Genomic DNA, 26,967 nt, shown 5'->3' on the forward strand with positions numbered 1-26,967 from the left:
GAATGAAATCTTGTCAATTAAATTATGTCTTAAGCCGGAAATCTTTCTACTAGGATAACAGATCAAAAATATGTAAACCAATCAATACCTTCTCGTCCATATTTTGACGGCGGCAAGGATCGTTTACGCACAGTGCTGGAAAAGTGAAAATGCCCCCACTAGCACTATGGTGATGAACAAAATCTTAGAATTAGCAGAAATGAACAAATTGACGATGCGGATTAACGATTAAAGAAGATACAGACTTTTATAAAGTCTGGGAGAAATTGTACAAATGGCTGGATGAGACAGTGAAGATTTAGATATAAAAGGAGATAGCTGACTAACTTAATACGATTTAAGCAACAACCTCAAACAAACATTATATAAAAACTGAGGGACAAATGAGAGTAGAAATGTATTAAAGGTGAGAATTCACCGTTGAGCAACTCCACTAGACCACAACGTTGGAAAAAACTTGAAAAGCTGATAGGTAATCGTTATAACTACCTGCATGGAATTAGCAACCTAGTTTCATTCTAGGTAAGGCGAGATGAGCAATGGGAGATGAAAATATCTTTTCATCCCGCATTTTGTAAATCTTGCCTTTTTTAAACAAGGAAAGAAAAGAGAACCAGGTCGTCCTCAGTAGAGGAGAATATGCAAATGCAACAACGGTTAGAGTGGCTGGAGGGAGGGGTTAGAAGGAAGACAGGAAGGAAGGAGAAAGGAGAGGAATAGGAGAAGGGAAAGGCAGAGGAAGAATGGAGGGAATGTAAGAGTAGGAAAGAGGGGAGGAATCGGAAGACGGGGGGAAGGTTAGAGGGAGGAAGAGTAAGGAGAGAAGGGAAAGGAGAGGTGGAAAGAAGGAAGGAGAGAAGAAAGAGAAGGAAAGTGGGGTAGGAAGGAGGGAGGGAAGCAGGAGGGAAGCAAGGAGGAAGGAGGGAGGGAAGGAAGGAGAGAAGGAGAGAAGAAAGGAAGGAAGGAAGGAGGGAAGAAAGGAGGGAATCTAAGAGAAAAGAAAAGAAAGGAAGGAGGGTAGGAGGAAGGAAGGAGGGAATGTATGAGAGAAAGAAGGGGGGAAGGAGAGAGGAAAGGGAGGGGGAAGGGAAGGAGAAAAGGAGAAAGAAAGGAGAGAAGGAAGGAGGGAGGGAGAGAAGGAGGGAGGGAAGGAAGGGGAGTGGCAGAGAAGAAACGAGGGAAGGAAAAGAGGGAGGGAGGGAAGAAGATGCCTAACTTTTGATGTCTATAACGATTTTGTTATTATGGAAATGTCTCGAAACGTAGTCAAATGTAAAGCAAACAGTGGCGGATGTTGTATTGTCTTTTGCAATCTATTGGCTGTTGTATTTTTCTTTTATTAATAAAAAAGAAAAAAAAAGAAAAAAAAAAAAGAAAAATAGGAACCACATTTGGTGGGAAGGTAGCAGCGCTCCATGTACCTTCAGCATTTAGTCATGCCAGCCACATGACCACAGAGACATCTTCGGACAGCGCTGACTCTTCGGCTTTGAAACAGAGATGAGCATCGCCCCCTAGAGCCGCAAACGACTAGCATGCATGTGTGGGGAAACCTTACCTTTTATGAGTCAGTAAAACTATTATATTTTTAATAATGAGGTTTGACCATTAAATAATTTTTTCAGATTTACCACCTACTGTACATAATATTGTATGTACCATACTGCCAAAGTGTGTACACAGAGCTCAGAAACTACAGATTTCTTAGAAGCCTACCATTAATCATTTTGACTCTTTAATCTATTACAGGTTCTGCTTGACTTACAACACTCATTGTTCAAGTTAGAATGGCACTGAAAAAAAATAACTTACAACTGATTTCCATATGATTCTAGCATTCCCACTATCACAAAACTAGGTACTTAGCAATTAGGATGTATTTATGACATTTGCAGTATCCTAGGATCATGTGATTGCCATTTGCGACTTTTCTATTTAGTTTCCAACAGGCAAAATCAATGGAGTAAGCCAGATTCACTCAACAACAGTGTGAGTTTTTAGCAAAAAGTTTGTGAAATAGGGAGAAACTCACTTATACTGATAGAAGTTTTAAGTCCCAATTTGGCCATGTATTGAGGACTACATGTTCATTTCAAACATATCAAACAAACTAACGTTTTATCACAAATACAAATATTTCTAGTTTATTTCTAGTTTACAACTCCCTCTCTGTCTTTCTACTGAATCAATAGAAGGAATAGAAATCAATGGGATTAGATATTCTGGATGACTCCTCATACAATATTTTTAAGAAAGAAAGAAAGAAAAAGAAAAGAAAGAAAGAAAGAAAGAAAAAGAAAAGAAAGAAAGAAAGAAAGAAAGAAAGAAAGAGAGGGAAAGAGCAGGCCAGATTTTCAGCCTTAACTTCACTATCCTACACGACTCATTTACAATAGTAAATGTAATAGTAATAGTAACAGCAATGGTGGTTTTGGGCACAATTTGGCAAGTATATTCAAATTTTTCTATGCAACCTAAGCTCTTTAATCCAGAAAACACATTTCAAGCCAAAATACTGTTGCTTATATCCGACCAAGCAGAAAATATATCACCTTTCAGGAAATGAAGAGTTCGCAAGTGGTGGCTTATTAGGCTGATTGTATATAAATTCTCATTAATTGTTCCATTTTGAATGTTTTATTAATATTTATGTATTTATGATATTAATTGATAAGCTGCTTGAAAAAAACAGTATATAAATGGAGGTGAATGATATTTGGAAAGGAGTAAGGAGTAGGGAGAAAGGAGTAAGAAAACCGAAGTTTTCCTCTGCAAATCACAAAGAATGGGATGGAGGTCAGAAATAAATTTGAATTATAGAAAGTTGATGGTTGAATGATTAAAAGCAGCATGCAATGGAAGTGAGGGATAATAAAGAAAAGGATCATCACTGAAAAGTAAAATAAGGATTTATGATAGCTTCCTGATTATTTCATATTATTCATGGAACATAGTATGAAAAAATCAATCAAAAATCAGATTTATCACATTAGTTATTTGTTTTAGGTAATTTGTATTTTTACCAATAGATTGTAACATTTTTAAGTTTATATTACAGGTGTAATTGATATCATCATAAAAGTATTTTATATTTTTATAATAGAAAATCTTTGTTATGTTAGTATTTTATATCATCCATTTGATTGTACTTTTATTTCATATATTTCACATTTTGTCAGTCATTGACTGAATAATAGTATATGGTTTCATGCCTTCCCCCTACATTCGACTCCTTACAGTTTGCCTACTGGAAGACCTGCTCTATGCATGATGCACTTTCCTGTGTACTTCACAGGAATAGTATTCTGGCAGAGCAGAATACTATTGTGCAACTGCTGATTTTAGTTCAGCGTTCAGCACAATCATTCCTCAGCATTTGGTGAACAAACTGTGTCTATTAGGTTTTATGTAATTGGATGCTGGATTTCCTTATTGATAGGCCCCAGTTTGTGCGAGTTGGGAAGAAAGGTTTCCGTCTCCTTGAGTACAGGTTGCCCACAGGCCTGTGTCTTGAGCCTACTACTGTTCCCCTGATGACCATGACTGCTGTGTCAAATCTGCTATGAATCGTGAAATATGCGGATAACATGGCAATGGTGGGTCTTATCTGGAATGACAATGATGATGCTATAGGGAAGAGGTGAAGGCTCTGATGGACTGGTGCGATAAAAGTAACCTGGTTCTAAATGTTAATAAAACAAAGGAGATCATTGTAGATTTTAGAAAGAGCTGGCATGGTCATACTCCACAGTTTCATGGATGTGGCTGTAGAAGTGGTTAACAGTATTAAGTATCTGGGAGTGTAGATAACTAACAATCTGAGCTGGCCTCTTCACACATCATCCTTAGTGAAGTGTGCAAACCAGTATCTGCGTTTCCTGCATCGGATGAAGATGCACATCTTTCTTCTTCTGTCCTGGCCACATTTTTTTTTTTACAGAGGCACAATTAAGAGCATTTTAATAAATTGTATCACTGTTTAGTTTTATGGCAGCAGTGCCTCAGATAAAAAGCCCATACAGAGAGTGGTAAGGACAGCTGAGAAGTTTATAGGAAGCTAGCTTATTCAGGATACTGCTTATAAACGCTATGTGCTTATAGCTCAAAGTATTGTCAAAGACCCCAGACACCACTCACAGTCTGTTTCTGTGGCTCCCCTCTGGGAGGACGTTTCGAAGTATTTCTAGCAGGACTTTCAGATTCTGTAACAGCTTTGTTCCCTATACCATCCTGTAAACTCACAAGATTCATTTTTCTTGCCATTTAGATGTACACATACTAGACTGTGTTGTTTTTGTCATATAATATATGTGGATATATGCATAATTTTGAATTTATTTATTTATTTAGTGTATATTGGAGGTGATGACCCATTGAGAGCTATATGCAATGAAATTTCATTTGAATGCATGCTAATTAGTGTACATTCAAAGTGACAGTAAAGTTTATTCTATCTATCTATCTATCTATCTATCTATCTATCTATCTATCTATCTATCTATCTATCTATCATTTAGTATTTCTCTATTTCAATTCATATATAAAGTTTCTTATTCTCAAAGAGAGTAGTGTAATAGGAATGTACTGTATGCATGCGTAGATATAAATTCCTGAAGAAATTTCTGTAGAAATACGTCTTTTACATAGAAATCAAATATATTTATAGTACTCCTTATTACATACACATTTCGTAAGATTGGAGGCAGACGTAAATATTTCTTTCTTCTTTGCTCTTATATATAAAGGAGTTCCTCAAAAGAAGCTATCTCAGTTGGTCATAATTTAAGAGTAGTTTTCTGGAATGTTTTATTGCTTGCAAGCCTACTTTTTTGTTCCTAAATTTTTTATTTCTCATTCATCCAGCTTTTCAAACATCAGGTAATATTTATTCAATTATTTAAATTATTTTTAATATATATATTTATATTTCCAATTATTTAAATACTCAGTTGTTGAATTTACTTTTTATTCTGTAAAAATAATGTCACACAGTTATGTTTGAGTTATTGTCTTAATAGTAATGTATCTTTGTAATTATTGATTTCATGTAAAATAATAGTTTAGAAGTTAACATTATAAAGTTTTTTCTCTTTTTATATACCTTAAAAAAACTAAATGACACCCAAGAGAATTGTTTCAATGTTTAAGTTGTATAGGAGATGGGAAACACAATAAGAAGCTAATCATACTAAACCAAATTTTATTCATGGAAAATTATATCTATATAATATATATCTATATCCATATCCATATCATCTATCCATCATCTATCTATCTATCTATCTATCTATCTATCTATCTATCTATCTATCTATCTATCTATCTATCTATCTATCTATCTATCTATCATCCATCCATCCATCCATCCATCCATCCATCCATCCATCCATCCACCCACCCACCCACCCACCCACCCACCCACCCACCCATCTATCAACAATATGATTACTCTGTATTATTACTATTATTTGGTTCATTTTTAGATAGTGACACTTTTTTGATATACAATGAAAATCTTGATCGTTGCCTAAAACTTCAAGAATCTCGTTCCTTCACCTTCGACATCTGCAACAAGTTTAATGAATGGCAAAATTTTAAGTGGGTATCCGATCATCAGTTATTGAATATGGCAGTGAAGTTATGCCTGAGTGTACCTTCAAAATCAAACATGGTTCCAGTTACACTGTCACCATGCAACAAAACCACTGAATTACAGAAATGGGAATGCAGAAATGACACTCTATTTGCCCTTGTAAATCAAGAACTGTTTTTAAATCCTGCTAATGGACGTGAGAATGGGGTTATACTATCCAAAAAACCCTCCACAAAAGTGTTTGGAAGATCTATGGAACAAAGAAGAGCTTGTGTGCCCAGAAATATGAAGGTAAATATTCAATGTTAATCCTTGCTGAATTTGCTTACTTAAATTCTATACCTTCTTTTTTGAATCTCTTTTAATAATAATTTTGAATTATACTACTACCTAGTATTTCTTTAATATAGTAGAGTTCTTGTCTTTTACATAATCTGAGAAAAATGTCATGTATTTATTCTAATACTTAAATTCTAAAAATTGTTCCTGGAGGGAAGTAATCATGCTTACACGTTTTGTACATAAACGGTACACATGCCTTAGAACTAAATGCTGAGATATTTTTAAATAGCACTGCTACTCTCAATTCAGTACTTCTCAATCTAACATGGATATGTTTGATATTTTTATAGCTCTATTCACTATAGAAGGCAATTCCTTGGGAGCACCTTGTGTGTTTCCTTTTAAGTATATGAATAAATGGCATGCTAAATGCATAGTTGATGATGATGAACACAAACGGTTTTGGTGTGGAACAACTCCAGATGTGGACAAAGACTCTTTAACTGGATATTGTCCAGTAAAAGGTAAACTCTTATTTGATGATACATTTATTTATTTATTTATTTATTTATTTATTTATTTATTTATTTATTATTATTTGGTTAGTCCACTTTTATTATTTTTATAATCAATTCAGGACAGAAGACGTATCAGCATACCTTCCTGCTCTTATTTTTTTCTACAAAAGTGAGGTGGGTTGGACTGAGAGAGAGTGACTGGCACAAAGTCATCCAACTGGTTTTCATGGCAAATGTGGGATTTGAACACACCAATATCCCCTTTCTAGACTGATGCTGTAACCACTAGACACAAACTGGCTTCCATGCATGGGAACCTACATATTTATATTTATATTTAAAAACAAGTATTCTACAATAGTTTCATGTTCACTAATATATTATTTAAAGCAGTTACAGATGTGTTATGTGTTATAACCAGTTATATAAAACACACACACACACACACACACACACACACACACACACGTTGTTTTCAGTGATCAGAATCAAACTTCTCAGAGTTGTATTGTACTTTTTTTCATCGTCTACTTCATTGGAGAAACTAGCATGACACCCTTTACAAATGAATCTTCTCTTATTGCTTTAACAGCTCTCCACTAGCTGGTTTGTTTATTCTGATTTGCTGACTCAGAGAATGGGAAAGGAAGCTAGCACTTCTAAAATCAGTGCTGCATTGGTCAATCTTACAAACTTTCACTCAGCAAGTTCCTAATCAGTAGTTTCTTAAAAATTGAAACTGGTCCTTCCTTACTTCTCTTTTATTAATATTCTCATTTAATTGGAGGTATGATAATTACATTTTTTTCCTCCTGTTTTCAAACTCTGCTAAAAAGACAGAATAATTGGTTGGAGGAATATCTGAACCTGGGTCAGATGTTATACTCTTGTATGACTAAATACAACTTTATTTCATTTCACTGCAACATTTTGAGTGTTTTTCAATCCCAGTATGTGAATTGCAGTAAGTTCCACCACCCAGGCTTGTTTCGCAATAAACAAAATTGGATAGGACAGCACTAAATGTCAAACCTAGAAAGACTGAAACTTGTGACAATTGTCTGCTGCTGAAAAGCAAGGTCAGCCAAAAATTAGCTAAATGGAAAAAACCCAATTGCTTTCCATTTCAACAGGGAGCTCATGGAAGGACTACTAGATTACTATCTACAATTAAAGGTAAAGGTAAAGGTTCCCCTTGCACATATGCGCTAGTCATTCCCAACTCTAGGGGACAGTGCTCATCTCCGTTTGTAAGCCGAAGAGCTGAAGATGTCTACATGTGGCTGGCCTGGCTAAATGCCAAAGGCACATGGAGCACTGTTACCTTCCCAACAAAGGTTTTCCCTATTTTTCTACTTGCATTTTTACATGCTTTCAAACTGCTAAGTTGGCAGAAGCTGGGCAGAAGTAATGGGAGCTCACTCCGTTATTCAGCGCTAGGAATTCAAACCACTGAACTGCTGACCTTTCTTATTGACAAGCTCAGCACCTTAGCATCTGAGTCACCCTCAATTTCCTACAATCACATCTATTTTCAATTAAAGTCCAATACAAGCATGTTGCAGTAGTAGAAAAATGAGATAGTTGGTTCAATGTTGTGCAAGGATGTCCTGAAGAAGAAAATTTAAAGGATGCTTGGATTTCTTTGTGATACACAGGAACAGATACATTATCTCTGTTATCCAGAGAAGGTATATGGCAATAAGCGGGGAGATGATTTACTTCACTGTGTGGCTTGGTGAAGCACAAAGCACTATTCAAAATCTGCCAGAACCTATGTTCAGTATTTGGCAGTTCTTAAACTATGCATTGAAAATATAAATAAAAAAACACATTTAAATTCTCCCAGGGCTCTGCAACTAATGAGCTGATTCTATTTGCATAATGCTTACAGATGAAAAGATGACTTTTTCTGGATCAAAAATCACTGGACAGGAGATCTCTACCAGATCAATTCCCAGTCAGCTCTAACATGGGATCAAGCAAGAAAAGCTGTCAGCAACAACATTCAGAATTATTGAACATCAATGAACTATATGAACAAGCATATTTGACAGGTATAACAAAACATTTCTTAAAAGGCTTCTAAAAGATTCTTGATAATAAATATTTTCTCATCTGTAGTAAGCAATTTCAAATGCTGCATATAAAAAGCATCATTTTACTTCTGGAGCAATTTACCTTATGAAAAATATTAGACACTTTCAAGCAATCCTTTTTTTTTGACATTTCCCTTCTACCTTTATCAAACTGAAATTCATCAGCTAAATTTCGACTCCAAAATGAAAGTTAATATGATTGATTTGTCATTAATATATAAGTAACAATAGCTCATGTTGAACTATGGAATCCTTGATGCTCTTTGAGATTGGTTGTTTGCCTACCTGACTATCTAATAGCCTCAGTGGTGCTCCCTGTTTACAACAGTATCTTCCTCTGCCAATGTTGATGGGACTCTGGTTTTTCCTTAATTGTTCCTAGATTACGGTATTGTTTTCTGCTTGATTGTTTGGTGTTAATTTCTCCTTTTCTGGATATTAAGGATGAAGAAGATGTGTTTTGGTCTTTTTGTTTCCTTCTTAACTTTTAAATGTCTCTTTTGAATCATATGTAAATGTAATTTATTTCTATGTGCCTATTGATGGCTGATGTGTCTGAGTGCCAAAATTTCAAGAGTTCCTTAGCAAGTTTTTTTTTTAATTAGTTTGATCACAGTTCCCAGAAATATTCATTGTACAAATAGAAGAGAATATAGTAGCTCATGGTTCAACTGAGGACTCCTTAGTGCACTTTGAGCTTAGTTGTTTTCATGCAGATTAAATAACATTTAATAAGAAATTAAATAACCAAGAGAAAGATGATAATTGTACTTCAGATTGAATTGTACTGTGTCTGTATGTCTATCTGATTCTCTGTCTTCACTCACATCTACATAATTGATCAATATGTGAATGTTCTTCCTCAAATAGGATTAACAAATAATTTTGAAGCCAACTACTGGATTGGTTTGAATAATCCAGATTTTGACAGTGGATGGCAGTGGACTAGTAATCAACCTTTAAGATATTTAAACTGGGCTCCAGGTGGGTACATATGTACAGTTATAAGTCTTTGTTATGTCCTAAAGAGAACTGTAAACATTTAAAGATATTAAGATTAAAATATTTGGAAATTCTTAACTGTCCTTGGCAAAATAGTTTTTCTTAAATAAGTTAGTTAGCATTTAAAACAATACTTTGCAGTCTTCTTATAATGATTAATACACATATAAAATATTTACATGTTTATTATGTATTTGAGTTAGAAAGTTGACACTTTCTCTAGACGTGTGCTGGCATATTTATAATTATGTATATGTATATAAACATAGATTCTTACAGTATTGTTACCATTTTTTGAGCCCCTGGAAGATGCCCTAACCCTGACAGAAAACTCTGAAAAGAGACTCAGCAGCTGTGTTTAGCTGAATGTGGTAATAATCCTCTTCTGTACAGTGTGTAGGCTTGTGCAAGGTGGCGCCATTCCTCACTGATGTGTCACCTAACTCCTGTCACTCTGACAGTTGAGATGGAAGCTTTGCCTTGACTGAAAAATTGTTCTGCCTCATATATAGACTTGTTCTGGCTGGCTCATTTGATCTGATCTATATACTGTATGTGGATACCATGTTATTGAAAAGCTATTGCAGATAAGGAAAAAAACAGTTTTGATTTGTTTACAGATAAAAATGTTATCATCTTGAACATCAAACAGTGATAGATAATCACTCTCTGTTACAGGTAGCCCCTCTTCTGAAACAGGGAAAAACTGTGGATTGATGCAGGGTAGACATGGTAAATGGGCAAATAATCGGTTGTGAACTGAAGCATGGCTACATCTGTAAAAGAACGAACTCTTCAATACAGGCATCTTCACCTTCTTCAGGTTGATTTAAACTTGAATTAAGGTAAACTGAATAAATATACTTTCACTGATATGCATGGCACACATACCCCAGATATCATTTTTGCATTCTTTTCCTAGTGATGGTTTTGTGAGAATAGATCTACCTGAGGTGGAGAATATGCAGAAATTCAGATTCTGAATGCACATTATGCAGAATTTATTTTGCTTGGGTCCAAGGTGGTCCACTCGGTGGCAGGAGGCAAGGCAGCCTAAAAATCCTATATACACATCTAATATTATAGCTGTGGGAGGGGGAGATGCTGAAATTTCATCAGTAGTTTGATTATCTAATATCCTGAGGAAATTTTTAAAATATATTTTGCCTCAGTTTTATTTAAGAACATTTTTAATATGAAATATATCATTCCTCTTAGATAAATTAAAGCCTGAAGGTTTTCAGAGCTAAAGATATGCATGCATAGGAAAGGCCCAAATCTGCAGGTAGTCATGATTTACAACCACTTGCTTAACAATCATTCAAAATTAAGACAGGGCCAGAATGAGTCCTGTAAAGAACTTCTGGCCACCATAAAATGTTATGTCACCATCCACCGTCATGTGATTGAACTTTGGGTGTTTGCCAATCAGTTTCCTTTATGATCAGTTGCAGCAGTCCACTGTTACATAATCATTTTTCATTTTCACTTTATTTGTATGCCGCCCTTTTCCCTGGGGGGACTCAGGACGGCTCACAGTTCAAAAGGGGGGGGGGAGGACAAACAATTTACAACATGGAGACACTACATCATTTAAGAACACAACAGTCATACAATTCGAGTGGGGTTAGAATCGTTAACCCAGGCCAGCCGGGACAGCCAGATTTTAAGGGCGGCGCGGAAGGACTGGAGGATGGTGAGGGTCCAAATCTCCACGGGGAGTTCGTTCCAGAGGGTCGGAGCAGCCACCGAGAAGGCTCTCCTCCGGGTAGTTGCCAGTCTACACTGGCTGGCTGATGGAATTCGGAGGAGGCCTAATCTATGCGATCTTATCGGTCTAGTGGAGGTGATTGGCAGTAGGCGGTCTCTCAAGTACCCAGATCCAATACCATGGAGGGCTTTGTAGGTGACCAAGTAGCACCTTGAATCGCACCCGGAGATCAACAGGTAGCCAGTGCAGCTCATGGAGGGTAGGTGTTACGTGGGTGAAACGAGGCGCACCCATCATGATTTATGCCATTTTTTTGCTGGAAGAACTGGTTGACACTTATATGACTACAGTTGCTTAATGACTCCAGTTATTTGCTTAATGCTTAATGACTGTGCAAAAAACTATTGCAAAATGAGGTTCCATCAGACAGATGCGTCAACTTATGACTATAAAGACTTAATGACCAGAAATTTGGCCCGAACTGCCTGTACTAATTTTATATATATTTCTCCACAAAGTGTGGTAGTTTTTACTTTATATTCGTTTCCAAAATTATTTTCAAGAAAGTGTCTAGTTGTTTCTATAAAATAAAATGAAAGCTTGAAGGAAGCAATGATCTGGTAAAACAATTCTTATTCCAATTAACATGCATTGTAAAAAACATTGGTAATTTTGGAATATTTAAAAAATGATGCAGGATATTAGAAAATGCTACTTTAGTACCTGCCTGTTCCACGAAAATTAGACTAAAAATTAGATTTGATTATAGTAATCCTAATGACACTTCTAGAAAATGTCCTCATGACAATGGACAAATTACCTTTATCTTTAAGATGGTTTATCAGATATGCATTAACTAAATTTTATTTATTGAATTAATTACATTGTAACACAAGATTAAGATTCTCCCCCTATTGCTACTCCAAATTCTTGATAGTTTACATATAATTACTGTCTTTTTTAGAGGATCTTAAGCCAATTAAATGCCCCAAATAACTGGGTTGGATATGCAAAGCATTGTTACCGTCTGAACAGAGATCGCAAAACGTGGAAGGATGCTTCAGTCTCCTGCCAAAAGGATGGTGGACATTTAATAAGTATAATGACATTGAGGAATACAGCTTTGTTTTTTCTCAGCTTGGCTATGGTGAGTATATTTAGAAGGCTTATTTCCTGTTTCGTATACTCTTTGGTACATGGATGCCAGGAAAAAAAAAGAAATAGCTGCTGACGCTGCCATCACAAGAAAAAAAAAGAGAGTATTTATTTAGGCCTTAAATATTTGTAAAAAAATCTACTCAGCTTGTGTGGTTTAAATGATGCAACAACTGCTGCATACATTCATAGCAAATTAGGACAGACATTTGGCAATTATGTCACATATAAATTCTCTTATATCCTAACCGACATAGCAGAGAGTTCTATAGGCTGGAGGATTATATACAACCTATGGACTTCATTCATTAAATTTGAGAAGAAATGAATAAAATGGATTTATCTTTTAGAATCAACAGATAATTTGTGGATAGGACTAAATGACCAGAAGACTTCTTCATATTTTGAATGGAGTGATGGTACTACAGTGAGATTCATCAAATGGCAGAAAGGAGAACCCACACTTATAAGCAATGTGCAAGAAGACTGTGTCATCATGACTGGGAAGGTAACAATAAGAACCCTCAATTGTCTGGTGGATATATTTTTTCTCTTCAGTTCTCTCCTGGATAAAAGTTGTGTCTAGAAATTTATCTTATACAATCTATTATTCCATAACATAATTCATTTTACACATGTTTCTTAAACTTTTTCCTTTGTACAATTTTTTCCACATTTAAAAATCGTGGAGAACTCCTAAAGAACTTTTGTTTGTATGAGTTACTGATATTTATCCTACTAAATTAAAATTGATAGATATGCTGCAGCTACACCTCTCACAATTGTTGGATAATATTTTAGTATTGTATTATTTTTCAATATGGGTTGGCAAATAATGCTACTTTCATGGATCCAAGGCAGTGGTGGGTTTCAAATTTTTTTAGAACCTCTTCTGTAGGTGTGGCCTGCTTTGTGGGAGTGGCTTGCCAGCCATGTCATCGGGTGGGAGTGTGACCGAGTGAGAGTGGCTTGGCAGTCATGAGACTGGGTGGGCCATGGCCAACTTGTAAAATGTGATGAAAATCACTTAATAACACTCTTGCTTAGCAACCAATATGTTGGCTCAGAAACTCTGGCATTTGAAGCACGTAAGTCTTAAAGCTGTCAAGTTACAAGATCCTTGCTCCCCTAACCCTTTAGAAAAAAAACCCCAGGGGTGTTCAAACTTGACAGCTTTAACACTTGTGGACTTCAACTCCCAGAATTCATCCTTTATCGTGATGATGTCACTTCAGCTGCTGGGCGTGGATTGACAGAGGTAGCCATATCTTCAGCAAGGAGTAGAGGCATAAGGTATATATTTTTATTTTTTCTCAGCTGCTACTAAACAAAAATGATCTTTTTCTTACACACAAACATGTTCAGGTACAGCCAGGAGCTTAACAACAGCAACACAATTCTGTTGGTTCATATAATAACTTTACTCCTAAAGTTTTTACAGGTTGGAGAGAGGAAGAGTATGATTTTAATTCAGATTGTCAGAATACAGAAAGATTTGTCCAGTTTTCATAAGAGAATGCCCTAAATCACTCCCACCTGTGATGTATCAAGGAAAAATATAACTCTAAGCATTAAATATGCAGCCATAACATGTTATTTGGTCACAGAGAAAAGAGACTTTGCATGATTTACAACACATAGAATGAGTCAAGATGCCGATAATAATAACAACAAAAGTGGCTGTGATGACAATATAATTCACTGACTCTGAAACCAAGATGAAATGCTGAATTGAAATCTGAAGTAAGGAAACCATTTTTAGTTTAATATGGTAGATTCCATTAATCTATGGTGTTTGGTTTTTCCTTTTCTTCCTTTTGGGACTTAATGAAAAATCATTACTATAGGGAAGTTCTAATTTTTCAGGCTGTTTCTGTTGTGATAGATCTTCCAATAAATATCAATAATATTCTATACATTTAAGTTATGGAAAGCATCTTTTGATTGCAGAATAAATGTATCGAATACAAGTATATCAAGTATAGGTTAAACATGATTTGAAAAACATCTAATTCAAATGTATAAGCTGTTTATTTATTATATAATCACAGGCAAACATTGCACTTATGTCTAAGTCCTCTACCCACCCACATTATAAGACAGATAAAACTATCTTAGCTGACTGTTGTAAATATTACTCTGCTAATTCAACAAGAAATGCTACTGCATGAACCCTTAATATAGAACACAGCTAAAAGTGATTTTAGCAATTTTCTTCCCAAGTTAATTCAAAATGTATATCCAAATGTTCCTCTTATTTTTTTCCCCAAGCACTAGGCAGGATGATATTCAAAACTAGACACTTTTACTGTGTGTGTGTTTGCTTCTGGTCTCCATTTCACCTGTTTTTCAAATTTTGGTTCATCAGACTGTTTAAGTACTAAAGTCAACTGAGTATTTATCTGTGCAAACACATCTCTTTTCTATGTGATCGGAGGACAAGTAATTTTTCTCTTGCCAAAAGCTACATAGCGGGTTCCAAATTTTAATAGCTAGGAAATGAGGAATCAACAACGTGAGAGGAAGCACCATTGGCACCATTATGTGAAGAAACCATGATCCTTTGTGGCAGGAAAAATATTTAAAAACAGTGTGGGAAAGAATGGCCACAGGTGGCCAGTTGCAACCTCTTTTCTTTTTCATCTCTTTCCTCCATAGCTCGCTCACTCGCCTGCCCGGGCTGCCCCGGCACCGCTCTGGCTACCTCCATCGGTCCGCGCCCGGCAGCTGTGGCGACATCATCAAGATGAAGAGCAAGAGGGAAAGAGGCCGGCCGGGAGAGAGGGCCCCGCCGCCGCTCCGTCTGAGTCGCGAAGTGAGGCGAAGGGACCTCGGTGCCTTGCCTGATTCAGGCCCCTTTGCTCCACTTCGCCTTGATGATGTCGCCGCAGCTGCAGGCGCGGATGGACGGAGGTAGCCAGGGCGGCGCCGAGGGAGCCCGAGCGGATGAAAGAGCGAGCGAGCGGTGGAGGATCAGGCAGTCTGATCCTCCCTCGCTCGCCGGGCTGCCTTGCCACCCTTCTGGCTACAGAGTATTATTTAAATATATTGGTCTGTTGATATTTTTTTTAGTGTTAATATTTGCTTGTCTTTTCTGTTAGTATTGAACTAATTTCATTGATGGTAATTTTTGCATTTTTGTTATTAATGTTCTTTTTTAAAGGCATTATTTATCAGAGTTAAGAATGAATACTTAAGGGTATTTAAGTCTAAAAAGAAAGGATGGGCTTTTGTAGTTAAGGATATTACATAATGGCTTTGGAGGATAGTAATAAATATAACGGTTGGTGGGATACTAATAAATAGATTAATTAAAATAGACAGGGATAGTCATACTAATGAATCTTGTTTGGAATAAAAATCTTGGTTTAAAAATGAACATAACAGCCTACTTTTGGGCTTATTCTACAGTTTTGTAATTAGAGAAGGCTCTGGGAGCTGCTAAAGCAATAAACAACATTCAGAGGCCTCAAGGAGTCTGAGATTCTTTAACTGTCCATTCATATTGCATAGGATTGCTACTACATAATTAATACTTTGCCTTAAAGTATATTATATTATAATAAGTAGATAAACAAACAAATTCTAAATTCAGTTGACTATATTTTTCAGAAGACTGGGAATAAACTTTTAACTTGCATTGACTAAAAAAATGAAAGTTTAGGCATGCTAAATTTGGATTAACTTTGCTACTGGCTGTTTATTTCTGAAAAAATACAATTATATTTTACATTTTAGAAACTTGGCATAATATCTATTAAATATATTTTGAAATAATTTAATTTTTGTGGGTGAAAAGCTATGTTTGCCATTCCCAACTTCATTTGAACACTTACTACTTACATCTCTTTGCAAGATCTTAGTATGGCTGCAGATTTTAGACAAATGCAGCTATAATAAGTAATATGCAGTAGTTCAGTTCATGGGAACAAAAGCAATATAGAATAGAATAGAATTCTTTATTGGCCAAGTGTGACTGCACTCACAAGGAATTTGTCTTTGGCGCATACGCTCTCTGTACATAAAAGATATAAGTGATAAATCATGATCATAGTCATCATAAATACATCCATCATGAATCATAAGATACGATGCTTAGCGATAGTCATAGTCATAAATAAACAATTAACATAAATCATACTAGGAAACTAAGCAAAATAATATAAATCATAAAGATACAAGCAACAAAACTATAGTCATAAATAGAAAAGGTAATAGATAACGTGAATGATGAGAAGAATAATAGTAATATAATCTTAGTAAGTAGTTTGACAGTGTTGTGGGAATTAGTTGTTTAACAGAGTGATAGTATGAGGGGAAAAACTGTCCTTGTGTCTAGTTGTTCTGGTGTGCAGTGACCTATAGTGTCGTTTTGAGGGAAGAAGTTGAAACAATAAAATTATATAAACAACAAAATAGAACAGGGTAAAAATAATAGATTCTTTTTGCGGTTTGTTCACCTTTTCATCCTCAGAATGGATATTGGGCAGATCATTTCTGTGAAGAGGAATTAGGATACATCTGTAAAAAGAGCCTTCAGAATTTCTTCCTGGAACAGATGAAGTTGCTGATCCAAAATGCCAGAAAGTAAGCCTAAGGAACTCTGTAGCTCTTGATCTTTTATAATAGTTATTCATCTTATGAAGTTTTGGAGATACCATCCAGAAAACTAATTTTGCCTTGAGATGAACATTCTCCTCCACTTCTAACATTGATGTCGACTCTTAGGAACCCATAGATAGAAATATTTTCTTTGCAATTTTATAATAACACAAGTTATCCGTCTTTACCATATGGCAAAAAAAGCTAATAGATAAACAGATAAACAGATAAACCTGAGCTAATAGATAAACATAAGGAACACATTTTTTTTTTCCAGAATAGAAATGTTGGATTGGGATAAATCTGAAACTGATTTGTACTAGCCACAGGAATTGGACATCCAAATTGCAGCAATGTTCTTATAAAATAATTAAATTAAATTAATTAAATTAAATAAATCTGAAGCTATTGACATAGAAGTTGAATGCTGTGAATTATGTCTATCAACATTTATTTCACAGTTCCTTTTAGATTTAAGGTTCAAAACATACTATAGAATAGTGAGACTATCACTCACTTCCACATAAAATATGAACCTAAAATAATTAAAAATTGCTCTTTCATCTGAATAACTCGGTGAATCTGAGATTCTATGGATTGAGACAGGATAAAAATGTGAGATATAAACCAATAAATTCAGGCTAATATGTTCTGTATGTGTATGTATGCTATGTCAACAGGGCTGGAAAAGGTATGGTTTCTATTGTTACTTAATTGGAGGGACACCTGGAACATTTTCAGAAGCAAAGACATCTTGTGAAACAAACCAAGGATTTCTGACCTCTGTGGAGAATAGGTAAAATATGGTGAACGGAACAGAACAAAATATTATATTATCCATCTATATTAGCAAAGTAAACACTAGACAGATTTCCTAGGTCTACCTACTTTTTAAATTCATTTCCCTTAAGATAAAATCTGCTGTGAGACCTAGTGATGCACATGGAAATAATATTTTATCTGTGCATAAATAAAATATTTTTAGATATGTTATTCCTGTATTCTAATTTATTTATTTAGAAAAAAGTATAGAGCCACCTACTCACAAAAATATTTTATTTTGATGTTTGTTAATTATTCATTTTTCTTAATTATGCCTAATTTTGGAGTCTAACTTTACATGAATTCATTTGACATAGTATCTAAAAATTGGTTTACTTGAATTTTATATGAGTTTACTAATTTACTAATTGCTTTTGTGATTAATGAATATCTCTAAATAATATTTACATGTTTATTTTTTCTACTAATAGGGAAGTGTGATAAAAAATATATGGAGACCACTGTTGTAGAATAGTATTTCCCAAACTCAGCAACCTTAAGATATGTGCACTTCATCTCCCAGAATTCCCCAGACAGCCGGGGAATTCTGGGAGTTGAAGTCCACCATCTTTAAACTGTCAAAATTAGGAAATACTGTTGTAGAGAATGTTATGATGCAACTGCAGTCAGACAGCTAGGTCAAGAGAGCATGTGACTTTTTTATTTGTAGCAGCGATTGGGTAGGCCATATCACTGACCATGGTTGTGGATGGTTGACTCAGGCAGCATTTACTCAGTAAGAAGGAGCCTGTACTTATCCTAAATCTTCAGGAGAGTACTGCCCTGTAGTCTTTGCTGTAAGAAAGATACAACTCCAGTCCTACTAGTCTTAACATGTGTTATGGGAGCAGATTCCTTAGCTCTGATTAGGAATCTGTAAATCTGTACTTTCAGATTTGAAATGATGATGATAATAGTACTAATTTTATCACACCTTTTTAATATACAGTAGACCTCTGGTTATGAACACTTCTTACCATGACCAAATTGGGTTCTGACCAAAAATTCACGATTTTTATTTTCATGGCTGATTTTCCCCTTCACACCATTTTTTTTGTAAGTGCCCAATTTCCAAAATTAGGATTGGGTTGTGACCAAAGTTATGAAACAAATTATTGTTGTGACCAAAGGTTCTACTGTATAGAAATGTACTGAATCCTCCTGCCTCCTATTTTCCCCATAACACTAAAACTAGTAAAAGTGTAAATTGGACATAAGATTAACCTTCTGCAGAATCTGGAAATGAAGAAAATCAGAGGACCATCCTGATATGAATTATTTTTACCACAGATTTGAGCATGCCTTCCTGACGAGCCAAATTGGACACCGTCCTGAAACATATTTCTGGATCGGCCTTTCAGATGTAGCAAATCCAGGGACTTTCAACTGGACCAATGGAGATCCCATTCAGTTCACTCACTGGAATGCAAAAATGCCTGGTATGGAGTCTGTCAGAGCAAATACATCCTAGCAGGAAAGCTTTCATCCTTTTTAGCTTGTCTATGGTGATGCATTAAATTTAACTGACTCTAGTCTTCCATTCTGCTAGGCCCAAATCCCGGCTGTGTTGTCATGAGAACGGGAGATGCTGCTGGACTGTGGGATGTTGTCAATTGCGAGGAGAGGGCTGCCTTTCTTTGCAAACAATTGGCTGAAGGAATGACCCTTCCTCCAATCCCGAAAACAACGCCCCCTCCCCCATGTCCTGAAGGATGGACCGCAAGTCCAACAAGGAATGTCTGCTTCAAGGTGGGCAGCCCATTTTGGAATCTGCTCAACCAGATTCAGTCCTTTGAGACAGGCCAGGTCAAGAGGCGTAAACTGCAACAGGAGCTGGCATCCCAGCAATGTTCCCTCTAATTTTTTCAGTGTGAGCAGAAAAGTATGGTGTGTGAGCGGCATATTTTCATGCCTGAGCACCTGAATTTTTTTCACGATGTCACCTAAGACAACAACGAAATCAGTATTATTTGAAACTCAAAGTCATGTTTATTCAAGGTACCTGCTGAATTAAAAGTGTTATATAATATCAGTATCACTTAACAATGCTCCTGCTTACAACACAAATGTTGGCTCAGAAAGTCTGGGCATTTGAAACACGCAAGTCTTAAAGCTGTTTGTTACAAGATCCTGCACCCCTAACTCTTTAGAAAAAAATACCAGGGGTCTTCAAACCTGACAGCTTTAAGACTTGTGGACTTCAACTCCCAGAATTCCCCCTCCAGTCACGTTGCGGCGACGTCATATGCGTGGATCTGCTCCATCTTCGGTTTTTTTTCACAGGGGGCAGGGCTGCCACTGAAGATGCCAACAAGCTCCCGCCGCCACTAGAATAACTGCTGCCGCTGCCTCGTCCTCCTCCAACAGCACCACCATATTTGCTGCCAGTGCTGCAGCTGAGGTGAAGCCGCCAAAGCTCCCGCTGGTGCCCCACCCATGGCAGTGGCAGCGGTGCCCTCCCCCTCCGCTCGGAGCACCTCAGCTGCGCTTCGCTTTACCCTGCCGCCGCCTCACCTTCACCATGCTTTTGAGAAGCCATGAGACCTTTTTTTCCTGCTCCTGCCCCCTCCACCTCCTTCCTACTAGCTCCAGTGGCCTCATGGCTCCTCAAAAGCATGGCAGAGGAGGAAGGGGGAGGAATAAAGCAGGGGCCAGCTCAGTGCTCTGCGTGGAGGGAGAGGCACCACAGCCACGGGCGGGGGTGCTGATGGGAGCTTTGGCGGCTTCACCCTCAGCTGCAGCGTCATGCTGGCAAATCTGTACTGTTGGAGGAGGAGGAGGAGGCAGCAGCAGATATTCTGGTGGCAGCAGGGGCTTTGGGGGTTTGCTCAGCCGCAGCGCCAGCGCAAGCGGCTAGGATTGGCCACCCACAAGGACTCCCGGGCTTGCTTTGCTGAACCATGGCCGCGGCCGACACAAAACTCTGTCATGTCGCTATGTGCTCATCAAAACAAGTCTGGGGAGGTCCTTTGCGGGCGGCCAGTTCTAGCTGCCTGCAAAGGACTTCCCCAACGTTTGCTTTGACAGAAATCACTGTGCGGCAGTTAGAAACTGCTGCGTGGGGTTTTCTTGCTACGTGTGCGGCCACGCGGCCGCACACCTTAGAAGGAACAGTGATCCCAGCCTCTCCTCCTGTCCCTTCCAGGGGCAATTTGGGGCTCTTCAGCCATGATTAACTCTCCTTTGAAAAGGAACTAGAGGTGATTGAAAGAACAAGGAAGGAATCATAGAGAACATAGAAAGTGGTCATGTTCCTTTGCAGCTAGCCCTCTCTTTGAAATCCCCATTAATTGTCTTGAGACAATTTGAGTTACTATGTACCAAGAAATTGTGGTCTAATCAATGCAATCAAAGTAACAACTATTATTAGCCTAAGGCAGTGACGTTTAGAAGTTGGCATTTTGATTGCTATCAATAGTTCATATATTTTAACTCTTCACAGCTTCATTTGTGTGGATTTGTCATAACAGTTTATTTCTCCCTTTCAGTGAAGAATGGATAAATCCCTTCAGTTATTTCAGCAAAAATTTTTTTGAAGCTTTATGATAAAAGTTTTTTTGCTTTTTTTGTTTGTTTGCTGTTGCCTCCTTCCTAGGACTGAGGCAGTGATAATCTCAAAGTCCCTCAGCTGGCTTTATGTTTTAAGGCGAGTTTAGAACTCACTGTTTCCCTTCATCTAGCACAGTGGTTCTCAACCTTCCCAATGCCGCGACCCTTTAATACAGTTCTCTGGTTGTGGTGACCCCCAACCATAAAATTGGTATCTCGGTCCCTAAGACCATCGAAAATATGTGTTTTCCGATGGTCTTACGCGACCCCTGTGAAAGGGTCTCATCGACCCCCAAAGGGGTCCCAACCCTAGGTTGAGAAACCATTGTTCTAGCATGATGCCTTAATCACTACACCAAACTAGCTGCCTAACTGTCTTTTAGACTAGTTTATAGGTGAGCTATAGGAATTGATATTATTACCTTGAATTTTAATTGAATATAATAAAGGAAGAGCTTAGATCCTTCGACACAATACTGTAAAGAGTGATCATAAGGTAATGGGTAGTCAGTTGGCCTGATGCTCTGTCTTCAGATATAGCTTTATAATGCTAAATGATTTAGGGCAGGGTTCCCTAAAGTGGTCAATATATACCCTGAGTTGATGCATACCCAAGGGATTGCTAAATGTCTGGTGTGTGTGTGTGTGTGTGTGTGTGTGTTATGTATCAGAAGGTGATTGATAAATGATGAAAATCAGTTCGGATCAATTAATTTTGTGAGGTTTCTGTAGCGTTCCATGCTAATCCTAGTCTTAATGATGAGGTGGCTATGGCAACAGAATTTCTCAGGGTTTCCTGAGAAGCATTTTATTTTATGTAGATATGTTTGAAGTGGATATTATCAATTGGTGCAGTGGTTAAGCTGTTGGCCTAGAAACCAGGAGCCTGTGAGCTTTGAACGCTCTCTTAGGCATGAAGCTGGCTAGCTAACTTTGGGCCACTCAAAGTTGAGGTGAGGGTTCTGATAGAAATCCCATTTTGTGCTCCAGTGTGTGGTGGGAATCAAAATGTAAATATTGATCTCTGTGTGTGGGTTTTCAGTAAACTTCAGTGTTAAGGCTTCTGTCTTCCTTAATATGTAAAAGTGAAAATATTGAATATAAAGTTAGAGGATTATTTGAAAAGATAAATAATAAGACCCATAAGGAAACAAACAACTACAAGTAGTTCTGACTTATACAATTTACTTGACCATTCCATGTTACAACAGCACTGAAAAAATAATTTATGATCTATTTTATCTCCTCCAACTTTGCAGCATTCCCATGATGACATGATCAAATTCAGATGTTTGGCAATTGACATAATTTATGATGGTTGCAGTATCTTGGAGTCATGTGATCACCTTTTGCAAACCTTCTAATAAACAAAGTCAATAGGGAAGCTAGATTCACTTAACAATCATGTTTATAACTTAACAACTGCAGTGATTCACTTAACAACTGTGGGAAGAAAGGTTGTAAAATGAGGCAAAACTCACTTAACCAAATATCTGATTTAGCAACAGAAATTTCTAGGTTCAATTGTGGTTGTAAATCAAAGACTATTTATATAGTGTTAATGCTCATTTGTAATGAGATATATTTCTATGCATTTAGGCCTATAAGAGGAAGAGAATTGACAGGAAAACTTGGTTTGAGGCATTTGACTTTGTAAATTAATTGGAGGAGACCTGGCTTCTTTGCATGATAAACTAGAGGAACAATTATTTAAACGAACTGTGAGTATAATTAACTGATTATTTCTTATATCTTAAGGCAGACATACTCCCGGCAAAGAGTTTATTGGAGCACTAAATTCATCATCTGGGAATATATAGCTAGTGAAAATTTCATAAACCTACAATATTCATTCTGAAGTATTTGCATGTAGTTAAAATTTCTCCCAGAGTACTCTAGTTAGAGCTTCAATTCAGTGAGGAAGAAAAAGATCATGATTTGACTGATCATCATCATTAATAAAATAGAAAAGAAATTCCAGTGGGTATAATAGAAATAAGAAAAATGGTCAGAAATGTAGATTCATTCATAATCATTATCATCTCAATAAAGTAACAATGCTTCTGGTATTATTCTGTACATGACTACTTAAATAAATTCCATTGTAGTCTAAAGAACGTATTCCTACTTAAGTAGGTACCTATCATATTACAGCTATAAGAGCGTATGTCATATTTAATAGCTTAGTTATTTCTGGGGGTTATTCACTTGTTGACATGCTTATGTCCTATGTGAAAAAGAAAACACAGACAGAAAATTGCAGTGTTGTATTTCAACAAAACACATGCGTAAATATATTTTAACATATTTGCTGATTGTTACATTTTAGATCACAATCTGAATATACCTGGATTGGTTTGCAAATTTCAGACTCTAGCACAGGATACACTTGGACTGATGGGTCTCCTGTAAGTAAATGATTAACATGCATGCTTTATAATGCAATGCTATCTGTAATTTCTGGTATTTTTAATATTTATGGAGTACAGCAGGAATGCTCAGTCCCCCCTCCCCCAGTCCATGGTCTGCTACTGGCTATGGCCTACATGGAACCAGATAACACAAGTGGCAGGTGAGCGGACAAGTCCATTTGTGCTGAACCTAACACTACCCCCCTGCCACCCACCACGACTGTCACCGCTACTACTGTTCCACAGAGCCAGAAAGGTTGGGGATTGGTGGAGCATAGGTATTAATAATATTTCTTGTAGTGATTTAACAGTAACAGTATTCTAAGTGTTAAACTAAGTGTAAAAAAACATTAAAAATGTTAATATAATATGCTGTTGATATTTGACCCAATTCAGATTATTCTGACAGTTTCTTTGAGTTATCTCAGATTGCTATTGAAAAAGTTTTGATTGCATTGTTCATACAGAAAACTACCTGAAATCTTTCATTCCACATACTACTAATTTTTCCTTATCCATTTTTGGTGGAATGACGGGACCTCCAGCTAATTAAGAACAATTGAATGGCCTTTTCTTTAAGCACCATGTTTAGTTATGGGCTAACACCTACAACTTTGAGCTGAAGGTCAAATATGGGATGTATTCATAATGTATTAAAGGGGCAAGTGGGAGATGATAAAATAGAATACATAGTTTCATAGACATTTGTGTGTTATGTTGCTGTATGGTAACTAGTGCTGTTACTGTTATCATCCACCCATTTGAGCCACTTGATATGGTGGTGCCAGATGAAGTGGCGCAAATGAAGCAGATGGTCTTGCATTATATCTGAAGAGCAGCAAAAGCAGAGGGCATGGTGGCTGACTTAAGTATCATGATATCTGAGTTCCTGGAGAAAAACTGAAAACCTCCAAAGTAATTAAGAAGCAAAACCCATTCAGAGAAAACAAAGATCTGATTGTTGTTGTGGCCCAGAAAGAGGAACAATACAAGGATAATGGATCCACATTAGGGAAGAAGGAGTAAACTGAGCAAGCAATATTTCTAAGTACTGATTTATCCTCATTCCTCCTTCTCTCTCCTTGGAGAAAAACCTGTATCAGTGTGCAGGATAAAAGAGAAGTGATTGGGTTGGTAAAGATTCTGTGTGTGTGTGTGTGTGTGTGTGTGTGTGTGTGTGTGTGTGCACGCTCTGTGCGCATGTGTACGCCTGTCTGTGTGTCTGTATGTAGGGGAGGTGATGAATGCATTCTTGGGTGATGGACCAGTATCACATGCTTGAGGAGAAAAATAGTTTGATCTAAAATATTAGGCAATTTTCCAACTCTTCCTTAATTAGTTGTTTGTTATAATGTAAGGAACTTTGGAAGAAATTAATTACATTGAACAGTTCAGTGCAGCTTGGGTCTTGAAGTGGAACTGAGAATATTAGATATACTTATGCATGATTTTGGCAAGGCCATGATGGGGTGTTGCAATCTTGTTGTTATTGACTTCTCAGTGGCCTTTGATTACCATCACTGAGATATCCTTCTGCATCACCTCGGAGGACTTGGAATGAAGAATACTCTATTGCCATGATCATCTTCTCTTAAGGAGTTATTCCAGTTGGTGTCTGTGTGTGTGGTTGTGTGTGTGTGTGTGTGTGTGTGTGTGTGTGTGTGTGTGTGACAGAGAGAGTATGGGGAGAGGAATAGTTAGTTCAAACTCTAAGTCCTGGATTATGTCTTATACCTTACCCACTTTTATTTAGCATCTACGTGCAATTAGTGGAGGATGTGATTATATATATATTATGAATATAATTATTATATGGGTTATTATTATATATTATGAATAATTTGCACACAACTTTACATCCCAGCCTTTGATTGAATAGCACATTTTCCAGAAATCTGGAGGTTATTATGTTCCGCAGGGGATGATCATTCTAATTTATTTATTTATTAAATTTATATGCCACCCATCTTAATGATAAAGCTACTCTGAGTGATTTACAAAATGTTAAAAAGATGAATATAAAAAATAATTGAGAAGACTTAAATAAGATTTTAGGGATCTTAATCCCAGCAAGTTGAAACAGTTTGGAGTTAAGAAGCCAACTGAGTGCAGGGCTATACTATCTAGTTATCAATGGAATCAGACTTTCTTGTTTCATACTGTTATCCTTCTTGGCTCATGGATATTGCTTGAGATACATGAGGCAATAATAACAAGGAGGGATTTTTGCAGAACTTCGTCTAGTGTGTCTTTGCAGCTTTCTTAGAATGGGAGACACTATTCAATATTCACGTCACACACATCCTGATCTCTCATTTGGATTACTGACGTGTGCTGTACATGGGGCTGCTTTTAAAGATTACACAGAAGCTAGACTTGATCCAGAATGCAGCATTTTGGGGAATAATGAGTGTGTCATTTGTTAACATTACAAATGTTAAAAATTGATAGCTTTTAGACAGTAAGTATATTTTAATTTTACTATAGGTAAACTATGAACCAGCTTTTACTTTTTCTTCCGATGAAAATCAAAAATGCAGACTACTATGGGGATATACTGGAGCCTGGAAAGCAGCACTATGTTATCGGGTTTTTGATTGGTTTTGTCAAATTACAAGAGGTAATATGCCTTTTATTCTCAAGAAGTTTATTTAGAATAACAGAATTACAGAGATGGAAGAGATCTTGGAGGTCTCCTGTTCAAACTTCCTTCTCAAATAGGAGAACCTGCATTATTTCAGACAAATGGCTGTCCAATCTCTTCTTTCAAACCTCCAGTGATGGAGCTCCTGCAACTTCTGGAGGCAAGTTGTTGCACTGATTAATTGCTCTCACTGTCAGGAACTTTTTTCTTAGTACTAGGTTGGTTCTCTCCTTGGTTAGTTTCCATTCATTTCTTCTTGTCCTGCCTTCAGGTGCCCCTCTTCTTTGTGGCAGGCCCTCAATATTTGAACATTGCTTATCATGTCATCCCTTAAAATCTCCAGTGATGGGACACCTATAACAGCTGGAAACAAGGCATTCAACTGATAATTTGTTTTCACTGACAGGAAATTATTGCCAATTCATACTTAAGTGATTCTCCATTAGGATTTCTACATCCTTCTCATCTATTCTATATTGTGCATTTGATCTTTTACTAAGTGGAAAACAGGTTTCTCAAGAGACAGATAAGGTGGTCTGCTTTCATCTCTTTAAGAACTTGCCCACAGTTTGTTGTTGA

The 26,967-nt window shown here is 36.9% G+C and overlaps 1 protein-coding gene across 1 annotated transcript in view; it reads left to right on the forward strand.

Moving 5' to 3' along the window:
- Positions 1-3,587: 3,587 nt before the first annotated feature.
- LOC116520743 (macrophage mannose receptor 1-like) overlaps positions 3,588-26,967 on the forward strand; it is a 50,783-nt gene continuing 27,403 nt past the window's right edge. Inside the window, 22 exon segments of the mRNA XM_032235070.1 lie at positions 3,588-3,596; positions 4,788-4,878; positions 5,484-5,828; positions 5,831-5,884; positions 6,226-6,399; positions 8,296-8,382; positions 8,385-8,450; positions 9,363-9,476; positions 10,173-10,246; positions 10,248-10,317; positions 12,170-12,192; positions 12,194-12,302; positions 12,305-12,352; positions 12,711-12,868; positions 16,835-16,916; positions 16,919-16,947; positions 17,643-17,758; positions 19,075-19,223; positions 19,334-19,533; positions 22,933-22,981; positions 22,984-23,054; positions 26,232-26,364. Coding sequence (XP_032090961.1) covers positions 3,588-3,596; positions 4,788-4,878; positions 5,484-5,828; positions 5,831-5,884; positions 6,226-6,399; positions 8,296-8,382; positions 8,385-8,450; positions 9,363-9,476; positions 10,173-10,246; positions 10,248-10,317; positions 12,170-12,192; positions 12,194-12,302; positions 12,305-12,352; positions 12,711-12,868; positions 16,835-16,916; positions 16,919-16,947; positions 17,643-17,758; positions 19,075-19,223; positions 19,334-19,533; positions 22,933-22,981; positions 22,984-23,054; positions 26,232-26,364 — 2,251 coding nt within the window.

Source organism: Thamnophis elegans, chromosome Z (genome assembly GCF_009769535.1).
Source record: "Thamnophis elegans isolate rThaEle1 chromosome Z, rThaEle1.pri, whole genome shotgun sequence".
Lineage (NCBI taxonomy): Eukaryota > Metazoa > Chordata > Lepidosauria > Squamata > Colubridae > Thamnophis > Thamnophis elegans.